The sequence below is a fragment of the Schistocerca americana genome, chromosome 11 (assembly GCF_021461395.2).
Source record: "Schistocerca americana isolate TAMUIC-IGC-003095 chromosome 11, iqSchAmer2.1, whole genome shotgun sequence".
NCBI lineage: Eukaryota > Metazoa > Arthropoda > Insecta > Orthoptera > Acrididae > Schistocerca > Schistocerca americana.
In genome coordinates this window covers 199,350,952-199,374,174 of record NC_060129.1, presented here as the reverse complement: position 1 = coordinate 199,374,174, position 23,223 = coordinate 199,350,952, and the positions used below count along the sequence as shown (strand labels likewise).

At 46.6% G+C, this 23,223-nt stretch overlaps 1 protein-coding gene across 1 annotated transcript in view; it reads right to left on the bottom strand.

Annotated features, from left to right (window-relative positions):
- The window catches only part of LOC124553555, a 185,479-nt gene that overhangs the window by 59,555 nt on the left and 102,701 nt on the right, over positions 1 to 23,223 (bottom strand). Inside the window, exons 9-11 of the mRNA XM_047127402.1 lie at positions 10,788 to 11,084; positions 9,651 to 9,820; positions 6,434 to 6,653 (exon numbers count right to left, since the gene is read on the bottom strand). Of these exons, the coding sequence (XP_046983358.1) occupies positions 6,434 to 6,653; positions 9,651 to 9,820; positions 10,788 to 11,084 (687 nt within the window). The remainder of the gene's footprint in view (positions 1 to 6,433; positions 6,654 to 9,650; positions 9,821 to 10,787; positions 11,085 to 23,223) is intronic.

The window sequence follows — 23,223 nt, the reverse complement described above, 5'->3', positions numbered from 1 at the left end:
GGATACGGAGCGACAAAGTAAGCTCTTCATCAAAAAGACCCTAGAAATGGAACTCGAGGACCACAGTCAGGCGTCGGGCATCAGGTAGAGCTCTGGATAGGGATGGACCGTGTAGTACAGTGACAGATTTAAGGGAAGAGAGCTGAAAACCGTGTGAGAGAGCCCGTGCAGAAGCATGCGAGATGTCACCCTGGGGCTGCCATTCCACTGAGGCCATTAAGTGGGCACTAGCCCACATACAGAGCAGGTGTGACGAGCAGTCTGACAGCGGCCACGAGTCCATTAATAGCGATGAGGAAAAGGGCACTCAATACAGATTCGTGTGGAACGCCATTCTCCCGGGGCAGTGGAGAGCTGAGAATGGTGCCTCCCCGAACTCTGAGTAACCAGTAGCTGAAGGAGGGCTGTTAAGTCAGTGGGCATAGGTAGCCTGTCAGGAGGGAGGCAGAAATTGCAAACCCCGACCACAGAGCCCGAGTCGACAACGGGCAGCAACTGCTTCCAACGTAGTACACACGGAGATCTGTAAACTGACAACAGCCGTTCGGACCAAAGTGCAAGTTGTCGTTGCTTCTTCCTCTCTTTTGTAGGTCGAGAAGGGCAGGGCCCAGAGAGATAGCAGGCTACAGCGAGATCTGGAACTCTGTGAGAGTGGGGCGCGCAAACTGTGGGTCCTGCAGCTGACATACGGCAGCAGGCGTCCGGTACGAGAGATAACGGAGAGAGGGAAAATGATAAAGATGCAGCAGATGCCTCGGAGGTTGCCTGCTAGAGAGTGTTCTTTCCAGAAGTCGTCGGGCACTCTTCGTCGGATCCCTCCGCTACTCTGCCGAGGCCTCTCTGGCTCGGATGACCCCAATTTCCCATATTTTTTCCTCATCTAAATTTCCTCAATGCAAATATTCTGTTTACAAAGGGGAGAGGGAACGTCACCAACTCACACTGACTTACACTCGCAGGTTACCAGAAGTCGCCACCCTGCACTACGTGACAGTGTACCGAGCACCACAATTCGGTGAGCACACGTCACATCCGATCCGGAATAGCCCATCTATGTGAGGTTCAAAATCTCAGGACAGATGTCTTACCATATGGCTATTCCGAAAGACAAATTTGTCATACTTTCCAGCCAAAACAAGACCATCTGAGGGAACAGCATAATGAAGTGGAGGTATCCACTGTCACAGGTTTCTTGCCATACTTTGGCAGTATTTCCCACGAACCGGGAGAGACGCCAACAAGCACAATATCAGACTTAAATTTTGTCACCCAGCAAAATTGAAAAATCTGGTGGCTCCTCTTCGGGATGATCTCGAGCTCGAGAAACGAGGTGCGAATGTGGCTCCTCGTGTGCACGGACTGGTACATATCGGCCACACGCGTCGTACATTGTAACTCAGGCAAATGTGATTAACACTATCATCACACGTGTAAGAGTCAATCGTATAAATTTGCAATAGTACAGAATCAACAGTACACAATAATGCCAATGTACGAGAACTCAAAGATCATGTCCTCACCTTCGTCTTTATGCGCTTCTGTGTTAGAGGAGAAAATAAACATTCTCACAGCTAATTAATGAGGGGCTATCATTTCCAATTAAATATAGCCTGAAATCCTGCACTTCCTGTCATTACATATAGAGGAAAACAAGAATTTCAACAGTTATACTGTAACAAAGTCTAGGATCCACCTAGTTAACAATTTTGGTTAGGCTTCCACCCACAGCGACACTCAGTAGCAGCACCAGACATCTGGAGTACGTGTCGAAGGTCACAACCCAGGTGGTGGTAGAAGGTTCGGGACGTGCTACTGCCACCCATCTACAAGCAACTCGATCGTGCATCAGGGAATTGTAGACGGGGCCTCCATAATGGGCAATCGTAATGTTGAAAAATGAGTTGCTGTTTTCCAGCTGTAACAAAAAGCCACCTGCTCACAATGTCCCGTAGTTGCCACGAGGAAACATTTTCGATAAACAGAAGTTGATCCCACTGCAGACCCAAATCCATATATTTACCAATCAGCAGCACCATTTAATTCTTACATCCATGGGACGACTGTGGTGCTCACATGACATCACATATCACATCCTACAGTTGGTTCACAGAAGTATACCAAGAATATGTCATCAAGATCTATGCGTTTGTGACACAGTATTTGTTGTTTTACATCATCTCTGGTACGATTTGTTAGACAAAAGTGTCAGGAAATATGATAGAAATAACTAAAATTGTTACTGGATTGTACTGAAAGTAAGCTATTTTTAATTGACATCACACCTAGAGCCAGAGGACATCATGCAGGAATTGAAGTATGACTTTTTTAAAGATTATATGTGAATCTCAGCCTTCAGATAAAGTTTCTTCTTCTTCTTCTTCTTCTTCTTCTTCCGTCATGCACTAGCCTCTCCTTCAGCCTGTTGCAGCTACACCTAGTCCTTCCATCATTTTGCAGGTCTTCCAATGCATCTTCTCCCTTGCGGAGTATATCGCCAAAAATGTAGGGGTAATCTCGATTTGTCCGTTCGTAACAGATGGAATATCCACTTTTGTTGGTATTCACCAACCTTACTGTTTATATAGAAAATATTTAATTACTTCCCAATATCTGTATTTCTTTTGGAGTCTGGCTTGGTGTATCCTGCTATGTACGTGAGGAATTTCATTTCATTGGCTTGTAATATTTATTATATCTTTCTTTTTCATTACCCAAGATTCACTTCCATATAGTAATGTTGGTACTGACACAACTAACTAATTTCAACATTCAATAACTACTAATATCATCAATCTGCTGCCCTCATATGTATGACACTTTTATGTGGTAACAGGGAATATGTTGAACTTGGAACATCACATAAAAATTGCCAATTTCACAATATGTCGCTACAACCCTCAATTTCACATTATTGTTAATGCACAGTTCTCCTGCCCCTATTTATTACCCACATACACTGAGTCAACTAATTCTTGTGCTATTAGCAACATGGGCAATTTATTTTATACTAACATCTCAACTTCAAATAGTTTTTGAATATTTGCAAAAATCAGCCACTAATAGTAAATTTACATCCTGTCACACATGATCACGCTTTATGCTTTATTTACATGTAGGCACAGCTTCCTTATAAATTTAGACATCGTCACCATGCCATACAGCGAGCTGGAGCTATATTTATGTTAAAATCAACAGTCGAGACCGCAATAATATTTGTTTATTTACCTGTTTTGCCTAACGTTAAAGTCAACTTCACAATTTTTGGCTGTGCAAGGGTGGAAATAGCAAAGTTACAAACAGTACTATTACACATGGCGTTAAAATAAAATACAGGAAAGCTGTAGTGAAAATCACAAACAGTGCTATTACATAAGGAGTTAAACGAAAATAGAGAATGGGTGTAGCATTTACCCCGACGGTTGATGCTGGTGGCTCCTCAGTTTTCTCAATATCACGATTGTACACTGTGACTGACAGTTGTGGAACCATTCGCGTGCCGACTATGGACTAAGAACCGAAATATCGTTGCTGTATGAAATTTGCACAGCAAGTTCTCTTACACCACAAGAAGTTAAAACATTATACAGCATCAACACAAGTATTCATTTATGTTAAAATAAAATAGACAAACCAGCAAAACAGAAGAAGCAATGTAATCTATAACACTGGTGTAAGAGACAGACACATTGTTCTTCTTAATGTTTTGTCGCTAAACGAATAAACTAGAAAGTACGAATTATATGTACATACAGATATTACACAGACATAATAGCAGGTAAAATTATACTAAAGATAGAACCATTAAAATATATGTCATTGTACATTTACTGGGCAGTGCTCTGTGGTAAGAATTCAAGGCTACTCTGTTGGCTAGGCTGGAAAGGACACCACTGTCATAGTAACGTAACAGCCAAAGTGGCAGTTCAGAAACAAAAGAAGTAGGCCTAGGGATGCCAACTAAGATCAAGGTGCTGATTCAGGTCAATATCATCAAAGACGTTTGTGCCAACGACTCATAAATAAACGCTGTAGGAAAGTTACTCAGTATCCTCCAGTGCTATTGGTGAGACCAAACGTGGTGCCACATCAACCAGTAGAGCAGCTGTTGTCACAGTGACAGAGTGGCAGCTCTGTGTGGTAGTTTTCATGGCATGGGCTTCAAGAAACTTGAAACATATACAACATCGTGTTGTTAGTACTCTGGTGAAAAAATTCTATACAGGTCTCAATACCATTAGGATACATTAATGTTGTTCTGTAAGTTTACAGGAATGGGAATATAATACATTAAAATGATACATATGCACCAGTACATATTAACTTAGCTCGTCCCAAAGTACACTATAAAATGAAAACTATGTGAGATAAAAAAAACTTGTTCATAACAAAATGGCACTAAGGTACATGTAAGACTTGAATAAATAATGGCATTACTTAATTTTCTAGTTTATCTGTTTAGCGACAAAACATTAATAAGAATGATGTGTGTGTCTCTGACACCAGTTTCAGAGATTACACTGCTTCTTCTGTTGTTTTGTAAGTTTGTCTATTTTATTTTAAGACAACTGACTACTTGCATTTATGCTTTATAACGTTTTAACTTCTTATGTACTTGTACACGGTTTACAAGAACTTACTGTGCAGACTTCATACATCAATGACATTTCAGTTCTCGTGAAGTGTTTGGCCGGGTATGACGTAATCCATAGTCTGCGCATGAGTTCCTAGATAACAGAACGCAGCATGTCATTCTCAATGGAGAGAAGTCTTCCGAAGTAAGAGTGATTTCAGGTGTGCCACAGGGGAGTGTCGTAGGACCGTTGCTATTCACAATATACATAAATGACCTTGTGGATGACATCGGAAATTCACTGAGGCTTTTTGCGGATGATGCTGTAGTACATCGAGAGGTTGTAACAATGGAAAATTGTACTGAAATGCAGGAGGATCTGCAGCGAATTGACGCACGGTGCAGGGAATGGCAACTGAATTTCAATGTAGACAAGTGTAATGTGCTGCGAATACATAGAAAGAAAGATCCCTTATCATTTAGCTACAATATAGCATGTCAGCAACTGGAAGCAGTTAATTCCATAAATCATCCGGGAGTACGCTTCAGGAATGATTTAAAATGGAATTATCATATAAAGTTGATTGTCGGTAAAGCAGATGCCAGACTGAGATTCATTGGAAGAATCCTAAGGAAATGCAATCCGAAAACAAAGGAAGTAGGTTACAGTACGCTTGTTCGCCCACTGCTGGAATATTGCTCAGATAGGGTCGATAGAAGAGATAGAGAAGATCCAACGGAGAGCAGCGTGCTTCGTTACAGAATCATTTAGTAATTGCAAAAGAATTATGGAGATGATATATAGACTCCAGTGGAAGACTGTGCTGGAGAGATGCTCAGTAGCTCGGTACGTGCTTTAGTTGAAGTTTCGAGAACATACCTTCACCGAGGAGGCGAGCAGTATATTGCTCCCTCCTACGTATATCTCGTGAAGAGACCATGAGGATAAAATAAGAGAGATTAGAGCCCACACAGAGGCATACCGACAATCCTCCTTTCCACGAACAATACGAGACTGGAATATAAGGGAGAACCGATAGAGGTACTCAAGGTACCCTCCGCTACACACTGTCAGGTGGCTTGCGGAGTATGGATGTAGATGTAGATGAATTGCACAGTAACTCGTGGCTCCACAGCCATCGGTCACAGTGTAATATCGTGGTACTGCTAGAAAACTGAGGTGCCGCCAGCACCAGCCATATGCGTAATTGCTACAACCTTTCTCTATTTTCGTTTAATGTCATATGCAACAGCACTACTGGTAATTTTTGCTACAACTTTTCTCCAACTTATTTTAATGCTATACATAATAGTACTGTTTGTAACACTGCTGTTCCTACCCTTCGATGGCCACAAATTCTGAAGATGGCTTAAATAAACGAATATTATTGTGATACCGACTGTCGATTTCGACCTACATACAGCTTCATTAAATTTGAGAGTTTTTATCTGCGAGCAAAAAGTAATTTTGTATTACTCAATAGAAATTTCAAAAGACGTGAAGCAGATCACACACAGATATCACCCAAAAGGAATCAACACAAACCCATCATAAAATGACAAAGTGCACAAATTCACACGAAAGGCCTACACTCCGGCGACATAACCAAAATGCCAATGTGACACACAAGTTGCTCGAGAGTCCGAGGGGGACACACCGACAGTTTCTGAGGAGTGTACGAAAATGTAGAACAGCTGAAGCATTAAAAGCTTCATCTCAATTTTTCTCCACTTTTTGTTAATCCAGTCTTTACATTTGATGGAGTGATATTGTATGAAGAATTCAGATTAGTAAAATGTCAGGTGGCATCTCAGGTTTCTGAGGCTACCGTCACATTACAAGGAACTGAGCTATTCTTATACCTGGTGTAAGGCAGGTCCGAGGGAAGTGTAACGGCGGCACCTCCGCCGGTCTCTGGCAGCCTGGCGTCTTCCGACAAGCCGGTGTGGTGTCGCTGCCGGGGGCCACGGTCCGAGTGCACTCGGCGACCAGGCGCCAACACTCCCAGGCCCCTGTGCAATAGCTGCTTCATGTCCCGGGGACGGAACTCACCGTTCTCCAACTTTTCCTCGTATTTCGGATCTGCAACCGGCAAACACAGTAATCGTTTGACAGGTACATCCTGCACGCAAACACGGGGGCACGTAAAATCATCTCCGTTTACCAGCTGAATCATAGCATTTTGTTGCCGTAACATATTAATGAATTTCCAACTTGTCCGAGTTGTTTTTCAAATCAGCCTTATGAAAACACAATTAGTTTATTTTTACATTTACCCAGACATGTTTTGACACCAATGTGTCACCTTCTGTGGGTCACATTTTTATTTCTGTAAAGTACAATATCATATTTGTAATAATTTAACTGCTGTAGGCCTAATAAGTACAATATTTGCAATTTGCTTTGTTTGGTTTACACACTCACATTATATTTACATTGCTAACTCAACTGTATTATTATACATTGATTTTAGTGCTCGTTTTTGTCATCTTGAAAAAGAAAAGAAAAAAAGAAAGAGAGGACACACCTAATTTGTATGACTGTTAAATGAATGAGATATGCCTTCTTGCCCGAGATAGGTGTTTGTATGAATGCGAATGTGATCACTGCCAAGGAAATGATGAGAACATAATAGTTTGTCACAAAAGCTGCAACAAATGAATGCAAAAGTTTCACAATCACACAGTTTCTCTGTGCTGTGTCAAAACATATGTTTTTTGACATTTTTGAAGTTTCATTCCATTTTGCAAGTCTGGACTCATGAATTCAATTTTTGTGATATAGTTCACATCCATTTCTTTGTTGTTTCCATTTATGTGAGACGGGTGTGCTATCTTGCCTGCTCTCACTTTTCCATCACATTTACTTGCGACAGTAACGTATTCTTACCAAATGACTCATATTCTATAACTAATGCATAGTATGACAAAATGGCTCTGAGCACTATGGGACTCAACATCTGAGGTCATCAGTCCCCTAGAACTTACAACTACTTAAACCTAACTAACCTAAGGACCGTAGCGGTCACGCAGTTCCAGACTGAAGCACTTAGAACCGCTCGGCTATAGTATGACAACTGCCAAGATTACAGAAGCAGAACAAACATTTCAATGACTGAACAGACAGTTCATTATGTTGCAAAAAATAAATAAAAATAAGGAATGGCAGAACAGTGTTTCAAACATGGATTGCCCACTTGGCAGTCCAACACCACGACCACTTACCCACTACACTGTTCCTGTTTCAGGCTGTTCTTTATTGCACTTCTTATTCTTGGACCATTCACTGTTTCTATTTTCCTATTTTGCTTTTCTCCCCACACAGTTCAGTATACCTTCTTCCTGTTTTCATGCTCGATCTGCGTTCAGTTTCTGATGGGCTATCCACAGGGCCATCCTACCACTAAATCATGTGGTGAGTTTCCCTTGCTAGTGCCACACATGTTACAGTTTCTATACTGTTAAAGTCTGTTATCTGTGGTATGGCGTCAGCAATGAACAGCAAATGGCAACTCCAGGTCCCCACCCAGGTTCCAGTGAATTGCTCCCAACCATCGGGCTGACACTATGCCTGCAGCCTCTGCCCAGATTTCAGTTGTTATCCGCCTGTTTGTCAGAGCCAATAGGATGACATTATGCTCTTCTCATGATGTAGCCCTCCTGGAAGTACCTGTGCCAACTCTTGTTGCCACCCTGTTTTCCCCGAGTTCACCTCATCACCAATTATTCTGCAGTCATTACACTACAGATGACTGTGTGTGCAATCTGTCAGTACGTGGTTAATACCAATGATTTGCCCTTCCCCAACATCAAAAACACAGCGAAAAGTTGCAGCAATGTTACACGCGCCAAACAGCCACCAACTACTTACACCATTCTTCATTAACAGGAACAGCTTTTTTCTGCACCAAACATTAATGTGCAAAACGATGAAACATGTAGTGGATGTGTAGAAATACTGGAATATTAGTTTGATAACAGTAAGTGGCGATGTTCGAGATGTAACAGCTTCCATTTCTGTAGATGTGTACCGGGTGATCAAAAAGTCAGTATAAATTTGAAAACTGAATAAATCACGGAATAATGTAGATAGAGAGGTACAAATTGACACACAAGCTTGGAATGATATGGGGTTTTATTAGAACCAAAAAAATAAAGTTGAAAAAATGTCCGACTGATCAGATCAGAATAGCAATAATTAGCATAACAAAGTAAGACAAAGCAAAGATGATGTTCTTTACAGGAAAAGCTCAATATGTCCAACATCATTTCTCAACAATAGCTGTAGTCGAGGAATAATGTTGTGAACAGCACTGTAAAGCATGTCCGGAGTTATGGTGAGGCATTGGCGTCGGATGTTGTCTTTCAGCATCCCTAGAGATGTCGGTCGATCACGATACACTTGCGACTTCAGGTAACCCCAAAGCCAATAATCGCACGGACTGAGGTCTGGGGACCTGGGAGGCCAAGCATGACGAAAGTGGCGGCTGAGCACACGATCATCACCAAACTACGCGCGCAAGAGATCTTTCACGCGTCTAGCAATATGGAGTGGTTCTAATAAAACCCCATGTCATTCCAAGCATGTGTGTCAGTTTTTACCTCTCTATCTACGTTATTCCGTGGTTTATTAAGTTTTCAAATTGATACTGACTTTTTCATCACCCGGTATATAACGAGGTCAGAGTGTAGCCTTGGATGTCCATTCAAACAAAAATTTCCCTCATGACCATAAGTCACGAAATGTAAAAGTGATCAGTTACAGCCATAAAGCAACAGCCAATCATTGAAGGTAAAGTGGGTGCATCAAATGTGGAGTCAATGTATTCCCATATACGGCCCTACAGCAGGCAGAAGTGACGTCACAGTTAGCATCTAGAGTACGTACAGGCATAACACAGCAGGCCATCGACAGTCATTCCACTCGACAATGGCCGATTACAGCTAGGTCAAATTCTCGTGGTGTTTTAGCCACTAGACATCACTCGAGACCCGAGACCTTTCAATCTTTTCTATCAGTGACGAATGTAGGAAAAGAGAAGTAGGTGACAACCAGGTTGCTACTGGCCGTGGAACTCACCGAGCATCCAGTAGTTGCCCTTCCCTGCGCTGTCCTTCTGAGGCACGTTGATGAAGCACCTGTTACGAGACAGGTTGTTGCTCAACGCTTTCTGCCGTATCTTCTTCTTGCGTTTGAAGTAGGGGAAACGCTTCACGATGTAGGCGTAGATCTCTGACACCCTCGCCCTCCTGTCAGACAGACAAATGCACGAAGTTCACTCCAGATCGTTCAAAGACGGCTGTGAGTTGGGACTAGCAATCTCGTTTTATAGGTTTCCTTCTTTTAGGCTGACGAGAAGCACTGTTTTCGACATTGTATTGCCTCATTTTATTTGTTGACAAGATTGGGGACCGTGAAATTACGACATTCTGCTATAACGGAGGCAAAATAACACTGGGCTGACGAAGTAATGACATAAAAAGTAGATTAGCATAGGCAAATAGTGGATTCTCAAAGAAGCCTACAAGTTTCAAACATGGGCATTAATGTGAGGAAGAAATTTGTGAGAATGTATTTTTAGAGTATAGCAATGTAGGGAAGTGATTACAGCCTGTGGGAAAACTGAACAAGAAGACATTCAGTGTATCTAAAAATGTGGTATAACACAAAGATATTGAAAATTAGGTGGGCTCATGAATGAGAAGGTACTCCACAGAATCACTGAATTTGAGAAATATATGGAAAACACTGAAAAGAAGATGGGACACACATTAAGACATCTGGTGCACAGTACCGGATGGAACCATCGAGTGTAAAATCTGAAGGGGAAGACAGAGATTGTGATATTTCTAATAAATAACTGAGGATATGTGGCGAAAGTGCTCCTTTGAGATGAGGAGGTCGGTGGAAGACAGAAAGTAATGCATATCGCATCAAACCAGTCCGAAGACTGATTACTCACAAAGAAACAAAAAATGAAAATAATGGTTATTGATGTTATACGGAACAGTTATACTAATACGATGAGCTGACAAAGTGAAACATGTGGAGAAATACATCAAACCATCTTTAAGGTCGATGAGCACAATACCACTACCATATGTCTACCACGAGTATAAGATACCGTGGGAACTGCCAAACTAAGGTGGGACATATTAAGGGTGGTGTAGTCTATTTTCATGAAGGTATTTATTACTTCGCAGCAGTGCTACCAACCTGTTTGGTGACTGTGCTATGGCCATAGCACTGAGCTCCGTGTAGGAGAACAGCGGCCTCTTTTTGGCAGTACGGGCCGAGCTAGCCACGCTCGAGCACCGCTCCTCGCCTGCTACGTCGTCAGTGCCACGAGAGGTGGAGGTCAGAACAGCCGCGTCATCCGGAGACGTTGTCCCGTCCGACACCGGAATGCCGTCCTCGCGGTGGCCGTCGCCAGGGTGGGACGAGTCGGGGGCAGCACGACCGGTGCTGCCAATTTTGGAACACGACAGGCTTGTCGAGGTCGGGGTAGCAGTCCTGTTTCAGTGAGACAAAAACGGCATTCAGTGGTACAGGGTTCGTGGAGCTCTATATCGGTTAAAGAAAGCGATTCAAACGGAAGAACACGAGATATTTAGAACTTAAGCCAAAATGAAAATCCGAGATGCAAAAATGAATGGGAAACTTCAATAAAGGTAGAAGAACTTTAAGAGTTCTTGCTGTCTATCTCCACAAAATCAAATGGCAGATTAACCACAGTTGTGGCTGCAACAAAGCAGGCCCTCCGGGACACTTGTCACAGGACAGTGCACTCCACAGAGATGCAGCAGGTAATAATGGTCCCCATGCACAGCAGATGCTGTGACCCAAAGCACTGCTGAGGCGTGTGTAGACCCGCCACATCCGACAGTATTCCAGTCACAGTATCCAGAAGGGCCGAGCAGGATTTTACACTGAATTCAACCGCATTTCGGCATGCAAACATCGAGAGAAAATGGAGATCAGAGACCACTGCATGAAAAGAGTTTTGAAGACTGTCCACGCTGCTGGTGTTAGTGACAACGGAAATGTCGATCCAAAGAAGTTACGGTGAACCGTCGAGTCACTGATCAACTTCCACAGCGGAAATTAGGCTGATGCCCAAGGAATCTAGCCACTGCAGTGGCTGGCAGGAGAACCCTAGTAAACGAACGTCAACAGAAGTGTACTGATTCTACTCACAGAATCTGCAGACCCCATAGTAGTGTTAGCACACAGTCTTAAAAAAAATTAATAATAATGAGGACCCAAGAGACATGTTTGGATGTCAATGTAACTTCGTAGGCTTACACGCCAACAGCGAGTATTTAAATGATTCGAGCTTCTGTTCTCTGTGACAGGTAGAATAACCACTGAAAACTAGTCTCTCCCAATTTTTCAGATTTTGCTGCAATGATTACAAGACTTTTGCAAGAAAACAGTTTTTTTTCCCCTCATAGTTTGCCTTGATGTTCCTGAAGATAGAGATAAAGATGCAGAAACAGTACTCTACTGATAAGAATCACTGGCATTGTCGTATTCACAGCATTCATCAACAGCACAAGTGACTGTCTTGTCTAATTTTTTTCGCTCGAAATGATTAAGTGCAGTTTGCAAGCAACGTGATTGACTGGCTTTATTCGCAGCTTTTATGGGATATAAAGAAGCTTCATCTTCACATCAACTACGACTTCCTATGCAGTATTACCCATTAATGACCTCTCCTCTACACATTTACTTGAGGTAAACTTCATAGTTTTGCGACTTCCTTCTCTGCACAATTTCCTGAATCTAACCAGGTCAAAGCAGCCCAGAAATCAGCAATGTTCATCTGTCTTGCAATTCAAAGTAGTGAGTCTCTTAGATGTTCCTAGGTAACACACTCATAAGCAGTTCTATATCTTTCAAACAGCTTTCCTTTCACATTTTTTTTCATTTTCACATGTATCTCATGCTTTCTGTACTCTTCTTCCATTTATAGAATCCATGTTCAGAGTTGTGCATTGCTTAAGTTCAAGCATTTTCTCTCTCCTGATTAACCAACAAATTTACAACCTTTTCTTTGTGCCTGAAAACTATTACAGCATATGTTTCCTTTAGGCTAGGAAGATACTGTATTTACATTATGGACTTTAATTAGCAGAAAAGTCATCATTCGAAGCACAATCAGAGAATCATCGAGATTTATTTCCCGTTTTTTCTTCTTTCGCAGTTTCTAATGAAATGCCGACATCATTCAAATGAATGTCAAAGAAATTAACTAATAAATAACACATGCGTAAGCCCTCAGTAGAAGTAAGTGATTCTGATTGCATACCACGTTCTTCGTATTTCACATTTGCAAGGTTGGAAACATTAACTGGATTCCACATTACTGCTACTCTGGAACATGCGCAAACACAAATGCTATCAGCATGCATATACCAAGATATCACAATTAAAATTAATTCAGTTTTGTCGTCTTTGTTAACACTTAGTGATGCCACAAAGCCAACTGCTAATTATTAGGGATATTGAAGGCACTGCAAGTCCGTGCGAATAGTAACTGTGCACAACTGTGTCAGAGAAACTATCGACGGAAACTGAAATTTGGTCTAAATTACGATCGCATTGTACTGCGTTATTTGTTTCCTGCTCTGCCGTCGACCGAGGACGTGCCATCCGTGTCGCACATGCGCTGTCTGCTACAGCTGCATCACGGTTTTACATCTCGTCAACCACCTGGCGAGCTGTGAATTTGGCAAATTTCAAATTATTTTTAAAATACTTTCATTATTCTTTATCAGCTAAAATTCTGACATTATGTTTCCTTTGGTGTATTTTTCCTGTATAAAAATTTTGGGACAGGTTTTGACATGTCAGATTGAAAGCTACTGACAAATGAAAGCTACTGACAAATAGAATTGCACCCCTCATACTGGCATAACCTATGGCCTTGCTGCAGTGGTAACATCAGTTCCCATCGGATCACCAAAGTTAAGCACTGTCGGGCTGGGCTAGCACTCGGATGGGTGACCGTCCGGTCTGCCGAGCGCTGTTTGCGAGCGGGGTTCACTCAGCCCTCGTGAGGCAAACTGAGGAGCTACTTGACTCTACTTTACTGAGAAGTAGCGGCTCCGGTCTCGTAAGCTGACACATGGCCAGGAGAGGGTGTACTGACCAAATACTCCACCGTATCCACATCCAGTGGTGCACGTATTCCGAGGATGACACGGCGGCCAGTCAGTACCGTTGGGCCTTCGTAGCCTGATCGGCAGAGTGTACTTTAGTTTTATACTGGCATAATGCTGTCTTTCTGTGATGTGGAAACTTTTCTGTTTTTCGGTATAGAAAGTTCTCATTTGCATTGAATGTAACTTTGTCGGTGTTCATTCACAAAGTAAATTCATAAACAAGTTGTACTATATTTTTATGATGTGCTAGCTCCAATACTAACTCACCTTGATCTGAAAGAGTATTCTGTTTCTCACTGGTGTGTCCCAATCATGTTAGTGTTTGTGTCTTTTTCAAAAATTTGAGCTTTTTCAAGAATCCGATCAAGATAAGAAAAAAACCACATAAGAACTAGAATCCTCAACAAAATGGAGAAAAATTACTTGCCTGCCTGGCTAGCCGTGTGGTCTAATGCACTGCTCCCCGAGCAGAAAGGCGTTCTAGTCTCCAGCACGTATCCACCCACCGGATTACTGTCGAGGTCCTGTGTGCCGGCCAGCCTGTGGACGGTTTTTAAGGCACTTTTCCATCTACCTCGGTAAACATGGACTGGTTGCCCTTATTCCGTCTCAGCCCATGTAGGTGACTGTTGTGCAAACACCGTTTCCACGTGCGCATACACCATAATGACTCTACCACACAAACATTTGGGGTTACACTCGTCTGGTGTGAGACGTTCGGGGGCCGAACCGTACAATAACCCTGGGTTCGGTGTGGGGCAGTGGTGGGGTGAGTGGACTGCTGTGGTCTGTTGTGGGTTTGGGAACCACTGAGGGCTACAACGGGATGAAGCCCCTCCATTGTTTCTAGGTCCCTGGTTTAATACATACATACAAGTATAGAAAATTACTTTGTCACGGATTTGGAAGTGCTTATCATCGTCTGGGGCTTCCCCAAATTTAGACATTTTCTTTTCTGTCATGCAAGTAAAGTGTATTTTGATCACAAAGCATTACAATTTCTGATGACAATAAGTTACATTATGCTCATTTTGAGCCGTGAATATGTTCTGCATAACAGAGAGATGGTCTGTTTGAATTACACTGAAGCACCAAAGAAAGCAGTATAGGCATGCGTATTCAAGTGCAGAGATACGTAAACACAGAACCCGGCACTGCAGTCGGCAATGTCTACATAAGACCAGTGTCTGGCACAGTTGTTAGATCGGTTACTGCTGCTACAATGGCACGGTGTTATAGTCAGTGTACGAGCAACGGGACACAGCATCTCCGAGGTAGTGACGATTTTACCGTATGGCCATTTCACAAGAGTATCAAGAATATCAGGAATCTGGTAAAACATCAAATCTCTGCATTGCTGCGGCCGGAAAAAGATCCTGCAAGAATGGGACCAATAATGACTGAAAAGAATTGTTTAACGGACAGAAGTGCAGCCCTTCCACAAATTGCTGCAGATTTTAATGCTGGGGCAGCGACAAGTGTCACTGTGTGAACCATTCAATGAAACATCATTGATATGGGCTTTCAGAATGGAAGGCCCACTCATATGCACTCGATGACTGCATCACACAAATCTTTACGCCTCGCCTTGATCCATCAACTGGACTGGAAACATGTTGACGACTGGAAACATGTTGACGACTGGAAACATGTTGACGACTGGAAACATGTTGACGACTGGAAACATGTTGACGACTGGAAACATGTTGACGACTGGAAACATGTTGACGACTGGAAACATGTTGACGGCTGGAAACATGTTGACGACTGGAAACATGTTGACGACTGGAAACATGTTGACGACTGGAAACATGTTGACCGGTCGGACGAGTCTCGTTTCAAACTGTATCGAGAAGATGGACGTGTAGGGGTATGGAGACAACCTCATGAATCCGTGGACCCTGCATGTCAGCACGGGACTGTTTGAGCTGTCGAAGGCCCTGTAATGGTGTGGGGCGTGTGCAGTTGGAGTGATACGGGACCCCCGATACGTCTAGATACGACTCTGACAGGTGACACGTACGTAAGCATCCAGTCTTATCTCCTGCACCCATTCACGTCCATTGTGCACTCCAGTGGACTTGGACAATTCCAGCGGGACAATGCGACACCCCACACATCCAGAACTGCAACAGAGTGACTCCAGGAACACTCTTCTGAGTTTAAACACTTTTGCTTGTCACCAAACTCCCCAGACATGAACATTATTGAGCACAGCTTGGGTGCCTCGCAACTTGCCGTTCAGAAGAGATCTCCACGCCCTCGTACTCTTGCAGATTTAGGGACACCCTGCACGATTCACGGTGTCAATTCCAACCGGCACTACTTCAGACATTAGTCTAGTCCATGCCATGTCGTGCTGCGGCACTTCTGCATTGGTGGTGGTGGTTGTTGGTATGTTTAAGGGGGACTAAACAGCGAAGGTCATCAGTCCCCCATTCCAAAATCAGGCGAGCCGAAAATCGACGGAGCAGATAAAAACCAAAGGGGGAGGAGACGTCCCCCCAGGCGCTAAAAGAACACAAACGCAGCAAGAAACACTACAGACAAGAACAGGACAGAAAGAAACAGAAGAAAGGAGGATGGCCGGAGACTGGTTGACTGACCATGAGAAAAAAAAAGGGAAAGAGTCAACCATCTGACGGCACACCAGAACAGCAACAGACACAAGGACAAAAGACACAAAAGGGAAAGGCGCAGGACTTCCCTAAATCGAACCATAAAAACGACTACTACGGATAAAATGTAAAACAGTATCAGCCATGGAGGCATCGTCGGATAAAACCAAAGCCCAAGTGCCCGGGAGATTAAAAGATTGCCGGAGTGTGCGCAGTCGAGGACACTCCAGCAAAATGTGGGCGACCGTCAGCCGGGACCCACACCGACACAAGGGGGGATCCTCCTGACGCAACAGATGGCCGTGCGTCAGGTATGTATGGCCGATGCGCAGCCGACACAGGACTACCGAGTCCCTGCGAGAAGCCCGCAGGGAGGAACGCCACACATCGGTCGTCTCCTTGACAGCCCGCAGTTTATTCGGGGCTGTCATGCCACGCCACTCAGCAGCCCACATCCCAATCAGCTTACGGCGCAACACCAGCTGCTGGTCGCGAGCCGTAAGGCCGATCTCCAAAGCCGGCCCCTTTGGCCAGCCTGTCTACACGTTCGTTCCCTGGGATGCCAACATGACCGGGCGTCCAAACCAGGACCACGGAACCACCAGAACGGGCAATGGCGGAAACAGCCTCCTGAATGGAGGACACCAGAGGAGAGGAGGGATAGCAGCGGTCGATGGCCTGAAGGCTGCTCAGGGAGTCACTGCAGATGACGACGGACCTACCTGAGCAGAAACGCATATGCTCAAGAGCGCGCAAGATGGCCACCAGCTCTGCAGTAAAAATACTGCAGCCAGCCGGCAAGGAGTGTTGCTCAACATGGTCAGAGTGAGCAAAGGCGTAGGCAGTGCGACCATCAACCAGGGAACCATCAGTGTAGACAGGCTCACAGCCCGGAAATGATTCGAGGAGCGCAACAAAACGGCGACGGAGGGCCACAGGCGGAACCGAGTCCTTAGGGCCCTGTGCCAAATCCAGACGGACAGACGGCCGGGACAAACACCAGGGAGGCGTAGGTGTACGGACCCGGAAGGGAGGCAGAAGAGGGAATGACCCCAGTTCTGACAGCAGGGACTGGACACGGACAGCTACGGAAAACCCAGACCTAGGTCGCCGTTCAGGCAGATGGAGGACCATGGCAGGGAAAAGCAGGCGACGATTGGGATGGCCTGGCGAGCAATGGACGTGGACAGCATAGTTGGCGAGCAGACGATGGCGGCGAATCTGCAGCGGGGGAACCCCGGCCTCCACCAGTAGACTATCCACGGGGCTCGTACGAAAAGCGCCAGTTGCAAGCCGGACCCCACAGTGGTGTATGGGGTCTAACAACTTCAACACTGAGGGTGATGCAGACCCATAGGCCAGGCTCCCATAATCAAGCCGAGACTGCACAAGGGCTCTGTACAATCGCAGCAGCGTGCAGCGATCCGCACCCCAAGACGTGTGGCTAAGGCAGCGGAGGGCGTTGAGGTGCCGCCAGCATTTTTGCTTCAGCTGAGTAACATGAGGAACCCATGTGAGCCGGGCATCAGACACGAGTCCCAAGAAGCGGCAAGTGTCCACCACTTCGAGCGGGTGGCCATCGAGGGAAAGTGCAGGATGAGGGTGGACCGTCCGACGCCTGCAGAAGTGCATAACCCTAGTCTTGGCAGCAGAGAACTGAAAACCATGAGCCAGAGCCCATGATGCTGCCTTGCGAACGGCGACTTGCAGCCTGCGTTCGGCGACTCCCGTAGTCGTGGAGCTAAATGAGATGCAGAAGTCGTCGGCATACAAAGAAGGGGACACCGACGACCCCACTGCTGCAGCCAGACCATTAATGGCCACTAGAAATAACGAGACGCTCAACACCGAGCCCTGCGGGACCCCATTTTCCTGCATATAAGAGGAACTAGAGGTGGCACCGACTTGCACCCGGAAAGAGCGGCGCAATAAAAAGCTTTGAAGAAAAGCCGGGAGCCGACCACGAAGACCCCACTCATGCAACGTGGCGAGGACGTGATGCCTCCATGTGGTGTCATACGCCTTCCGCAGATCGAAAAATACAGCAACGAGATGCTGACGTCGGGCAAAGGCCGTACGAATAGCAGATTCCAGCCGCACCAAATTGTCCGTGGCAGACCGGCCCCGACGGAAGCCACCCTGGGATGGAGCGAGGAGACCGCGCGACTCAAGGACCCAACACAAACGCCGCCCCACCATACGTTCGAGCAATTTGCACAAAACGTTGGTGAGGGTAATGGGACGATAGCTGTCCACCGCCAGTGGGTCCGCACCGGGCTTCACGATGGGGACAATAAGACCCTCTCGCCATTGCGACGGGAACACGCCTTCGCTCCAAATGCGGTTAAAGATGGTGAGGATGTGTCTCTGGCAGTCCCTAGAGAGATGCTTCAGCGTCTGCGCGTGGATGCAGTCCGGTCCTGGTGCTGTATCAGGGCAATCGGCGAGGGCAGCGAGGAGTTCCCTCTCGCTGAAAGGAGCATTGTATGTTTCATAATGACACGTGTGGAATGAGAACGGCGTCCGCTCTGCTCGCTCCTTTAGAGAGCGAAAGGCGGGGGGATAGGATGCAGTCGCAGAGCTCTGAGCAAAGTGCGCGGCTAGACGTTCAGCAATGGCGGCAGCGTCCGTGCAGACAGCGCCGTCCAAGGAGAGCCCAGGGACACCCACAGGGGTCTGGGAGCCATAAATCCGCCGGATCCGGGACCACACGTGCGAGGACGAGACACGGGAGCCCAGGAAGGAGACGTACCTCTCCCAGCACTCCCGCTTATGCCGTGCAATAAGACGACGGGCGAAGGCACGGAGCCTCTTAAAGGCGATGAGGGTCTCCAGAGACGGGTGCCGCCTATGACGCTGGAGAGCCCGCCTACGGTCGCGAATAGCCTCAGCAATCTCCGGCGACCACCAGGGGACAGCCTTCCGCCGAGGGAGGCCAGAGGAACGGGGGATGGTAGCCTCGGCCGCTGAAATGATGGACGTGGTTAAAACACGGACCACCTCGTCAATGTCACCCTGCAGGGGAGACGCAATGGTTACAGCAGAAGTGAAAGCTGGCCAGTCAGCCCTGTGGAGAGCCCAGCGGGGCAAGCGCCCAGAAGAATGACACTGTGGCAGTGACAAATAGATGGGAAAATGGTCACTGCCACACAGGTCAGGATGCACCCTCCAGTGGAGGGATGGGACAAGTCCAGGGCTGCAAATAGAGAGATCGATGGCCGAGAACGAGCCATGGGCCACACTGAAATGCGTGGGAGCACCGGTGTTTAAGAGGCTAAGGTCGAGCTGAGCCAACACATGCTCCACGGCCCGACCACGATCATCGGAGACAGTCCCACCCCATAGAGGGTTGTGGGCATTGAAATCGCCCAGCAGCAAAAAAGGTGGCGGCAGTTGTGCTATCAGAGCACCCAGGACATGCTGCGCGACAGTACCATCAGGTGGAAGGTAAATGCTGCAGACGGTAATGGCCTGTGGCGTCCACACCCGAACAGCGACAGCCTCTAAAGCTGTTTGTAGAGGCACAAACTCGCTGTGAAGAGAGTTCAGGACATATATGCAGACGCCACCAGACACCCTTGCATAAGCTGCCCGGTTCTTAAAATAATCCCGATAGCCACGGAGGGCGGGGGTTCGCATTGCTGGAAACCAAGTTTCCTGCAGAGCAATGCAAAGGAAAGGATGACGGCTGATAAGGTGGCGGAGCTCAGCGAGATGATGGAAGAAACCGCTGCAGTTCCACTGCAGGATGTTATTAGCCATGGATGGGAAAGGCGTGAAGGGACTGGGGAGGCAGATTACGCCTCCGGGGCCCCTGCTGCTACTGAGTCACCACCTGGACAACAGCCATCTACTGCATCTGAGGGACTGGCGAGATCCATGTCCTCAGCGGACGCCAGAATCTCCACCTCGTCCTCAGACGCAGAGCTTGTAGGAAGCAGTGGAATGGGTGCCACCGCAATGTCGGTAGCCTTGGGGAGTTTCTGCTTCTTCTGCTTCTCGCGCTGTGCCTTTGGTGGCGCAGGCTGGGAGGGCGCAACTGGGTCGGTCTCAGGGACAGACGACGACCGTGTGTCCCTACGACCAGGGACTGGCGGTTGTGTAAGCCACTTGCGGCTGTCGGCCTTTGTACCGGACGGAACTTGGGAAGGGAGGTCCCCAAGGGACCCCTTCCTTACGAGAGTAGCTGAAGAAGTCTTACGCTTCTCCGGCTGGGAAGGGGGGACTGATGTCCCCGATGGTTGGGGGGGTGTTGCTCCTGAAGTAGATGGAGCAGGAGCAACAGGAGGTTTAGTGCCCCCCACCATCAAGGGGGCAGGTGTGGGACTTCGACTCTGAGAGCTGACCGGAGCGGATGGAAGTGGAGAAGGAGTGACAGTGGCGGCATAAGAAACTGGCATGCGCACCGGATGAAGCCGATCATATTTCCGCTTCGCCTCAGTGTACGTCAGGCGGTCGATAGTCTTTATTTCCATGATCTTCCGCTCCTTCTGCAGGATCGGACAGTCTGGCGAGCAAGGCGGATGGTGGGCACCACAGTTCACACAGATTGGAGGCGGCGCACAGGGATGATCAGGATGGGAAGGTCGACCGCAATCGTGACAGACGAGGTCGGAAGCACAGCGTGAAGACATGTGGCCGAACTTCCAACACTTGAAGCACCGCATCGGGGGAGGGATATACGGCTTGACATCACATCGGTACACCATCACCTTGACCTTCTCAGGTAACGTGTCACCCTCGAAGGCCAAGATGAAGGCACCGGTGGCAACTTGACGATCCCTCGGACCCCGGTGGACGCGCCGGACGAAATGGACACCGCGGCGCTCCAAGTTGGCGCGCAGCTCGTTGTCGGACTATAAAAGCAGATCCCTGTGAAAGATAATGCCCTGGACCATGTTCAGACTCTTATGGGGCGTGATAGTGACAGAGACATCCCCCAGCTTAGTACAAGCGAGCAAGGCCCACGACTGGGCGGAGGATGCCGTTTTTATCAACACCGATCCGGACCGCATCTTGGACAAGCCCTCCACCTCCCCAAACTTGTCCTCTAAATGCTCTACAAAGAACTGGGGCTTCATGGACATAAAAGATTCCCCGTCAGCTCTGGTACAGACGAGATACCGGGGCGAGTATCTTTCGCTCTCATTCATAGCCCTTCGTTCCTCCCATGGTGTGGCCAGGGAGGGGAACGATTTGGGGTCATACACATTAGCCTTGAATTGAGCTTTGGAACGCTTAGAGACTGCTGACGGCTGGCCGCCAGCAAGAGATGATGTACCACGCTTCATTGCGGGTCATCCGCCCTGATGCCACCTACTCCGACCAAGGGCCCTCCCCACGGGCGCCACCCAGCCACAGCAAAGGCCACCTGGCAGGATGGCCATTGCCGGGAGTCCCGATGCCCCAGGGAGATGGGCATCTACTCCTTGGCATACGTGGGGAGTGAACGGCGCAGGCATCAGTAGAGCGATCCCTGTGTTGTCAGGGGGCTACAACCAAGAGGGTACATGGCGACCCCACCACAACGGACTGGCTACCGTGCTGGATCTTAGGTGCAAAAATGGCCAAGGTCGTCGGCACAGTTAAAAGAAACACTGCAGAGTGCAGTGTGGTAATCGCCCAAGAGATTGAAAACGAGCGGGACACCATGACAACGACGAGAAAGACGGCTATAGGTCTAATTGCACGAAGGATACAGTGCACCATGTAAGGTGCCCTTCCCCAATTGGCTCGCTCTTCGGAATAATTTAGATAGATGGAGGTCAAACCCGAGAGGGGACCATCACATAAGGCCGAAACGTTTGAGACTCCTTTTAGTCGCCTCTTACGACAGGCAGGAATACCGCGGGCCTATTCTAACCCCCGAACCCGCAGGGGGGACTTCTGCATTCTTGCGGGGGCCCTACACAATATTAGGCAAATGTACCAGTTTCTCTGGCTCTTCAGTGTAATAACATGGGGAGACGTTGCAACGATCTACTACTTTTTTTACTGACAGGATAAATAATGGAAGCATCATTGCAAAAGATAGATAGGGAGAGTACAGCTTAGTGACAAAGCAGACAACAATGCAATCAACACCGACGATTAGCTCGCTGCCCTGTTGCACGAACATCTGTTGTCAGTATGGCACGAAATACCCCAAATGCTACCGATCAAAACTGGGGAGTTCATACGCTGCTGTAGTTCCCAGAACCTGGACTGTACAGTGTTGTGTGTCATTTTGTTTGTTGACTGTGTGTTCCATTGTACACCTGTGTTCCATTGTGCTGTAACAAAACAGAGGAAATTTGTGCGTTTGCATCTAAAATTAGAAGCACTAAGACAACATGACAAAGGAGAAACAATAAAAAAACTTGCTCTCTAATATGGTGTCGGTGAAGTTACTGTTGGTGACTGGCGAAGAAACCGACTTAAGTTGGAACAGTTTTCTTCACAGAAATGCTCACAAGAATCTCTCAGTCGAAGAAGTCAGACTTCGAAAAAACAAGTGAGGCATTGTTCATGTGGTTTACCGAACAGAGACAGAAGGGTGCTCCGATTTCTAGCCCAATTTTGCAAGAAAAAGCATTGTTTTTCAGAAACCAGCAGCAGGAAGGAGATGACAATTTTGCAGCTAGTGTGGGCTGGCTCGACAAGTGGAAGAAGAGGTATGGAGTGTGTCAACTAGACGTATGTGGAGAAAAACTCTCTGGTGACGGTCAGGTCGTTTCGAAATTTATCGTCAAGTTCAAAAACATCATAACTGATGAAAATTTGTCTAATGAACAAATATATAACTGTGACGAAACTGGGCTAAATTTTAAAATGTTATCAGCAAGAACACTTGCTTCTTGTGAAGAAAAAAGTGCTCCAGAGGGGGGG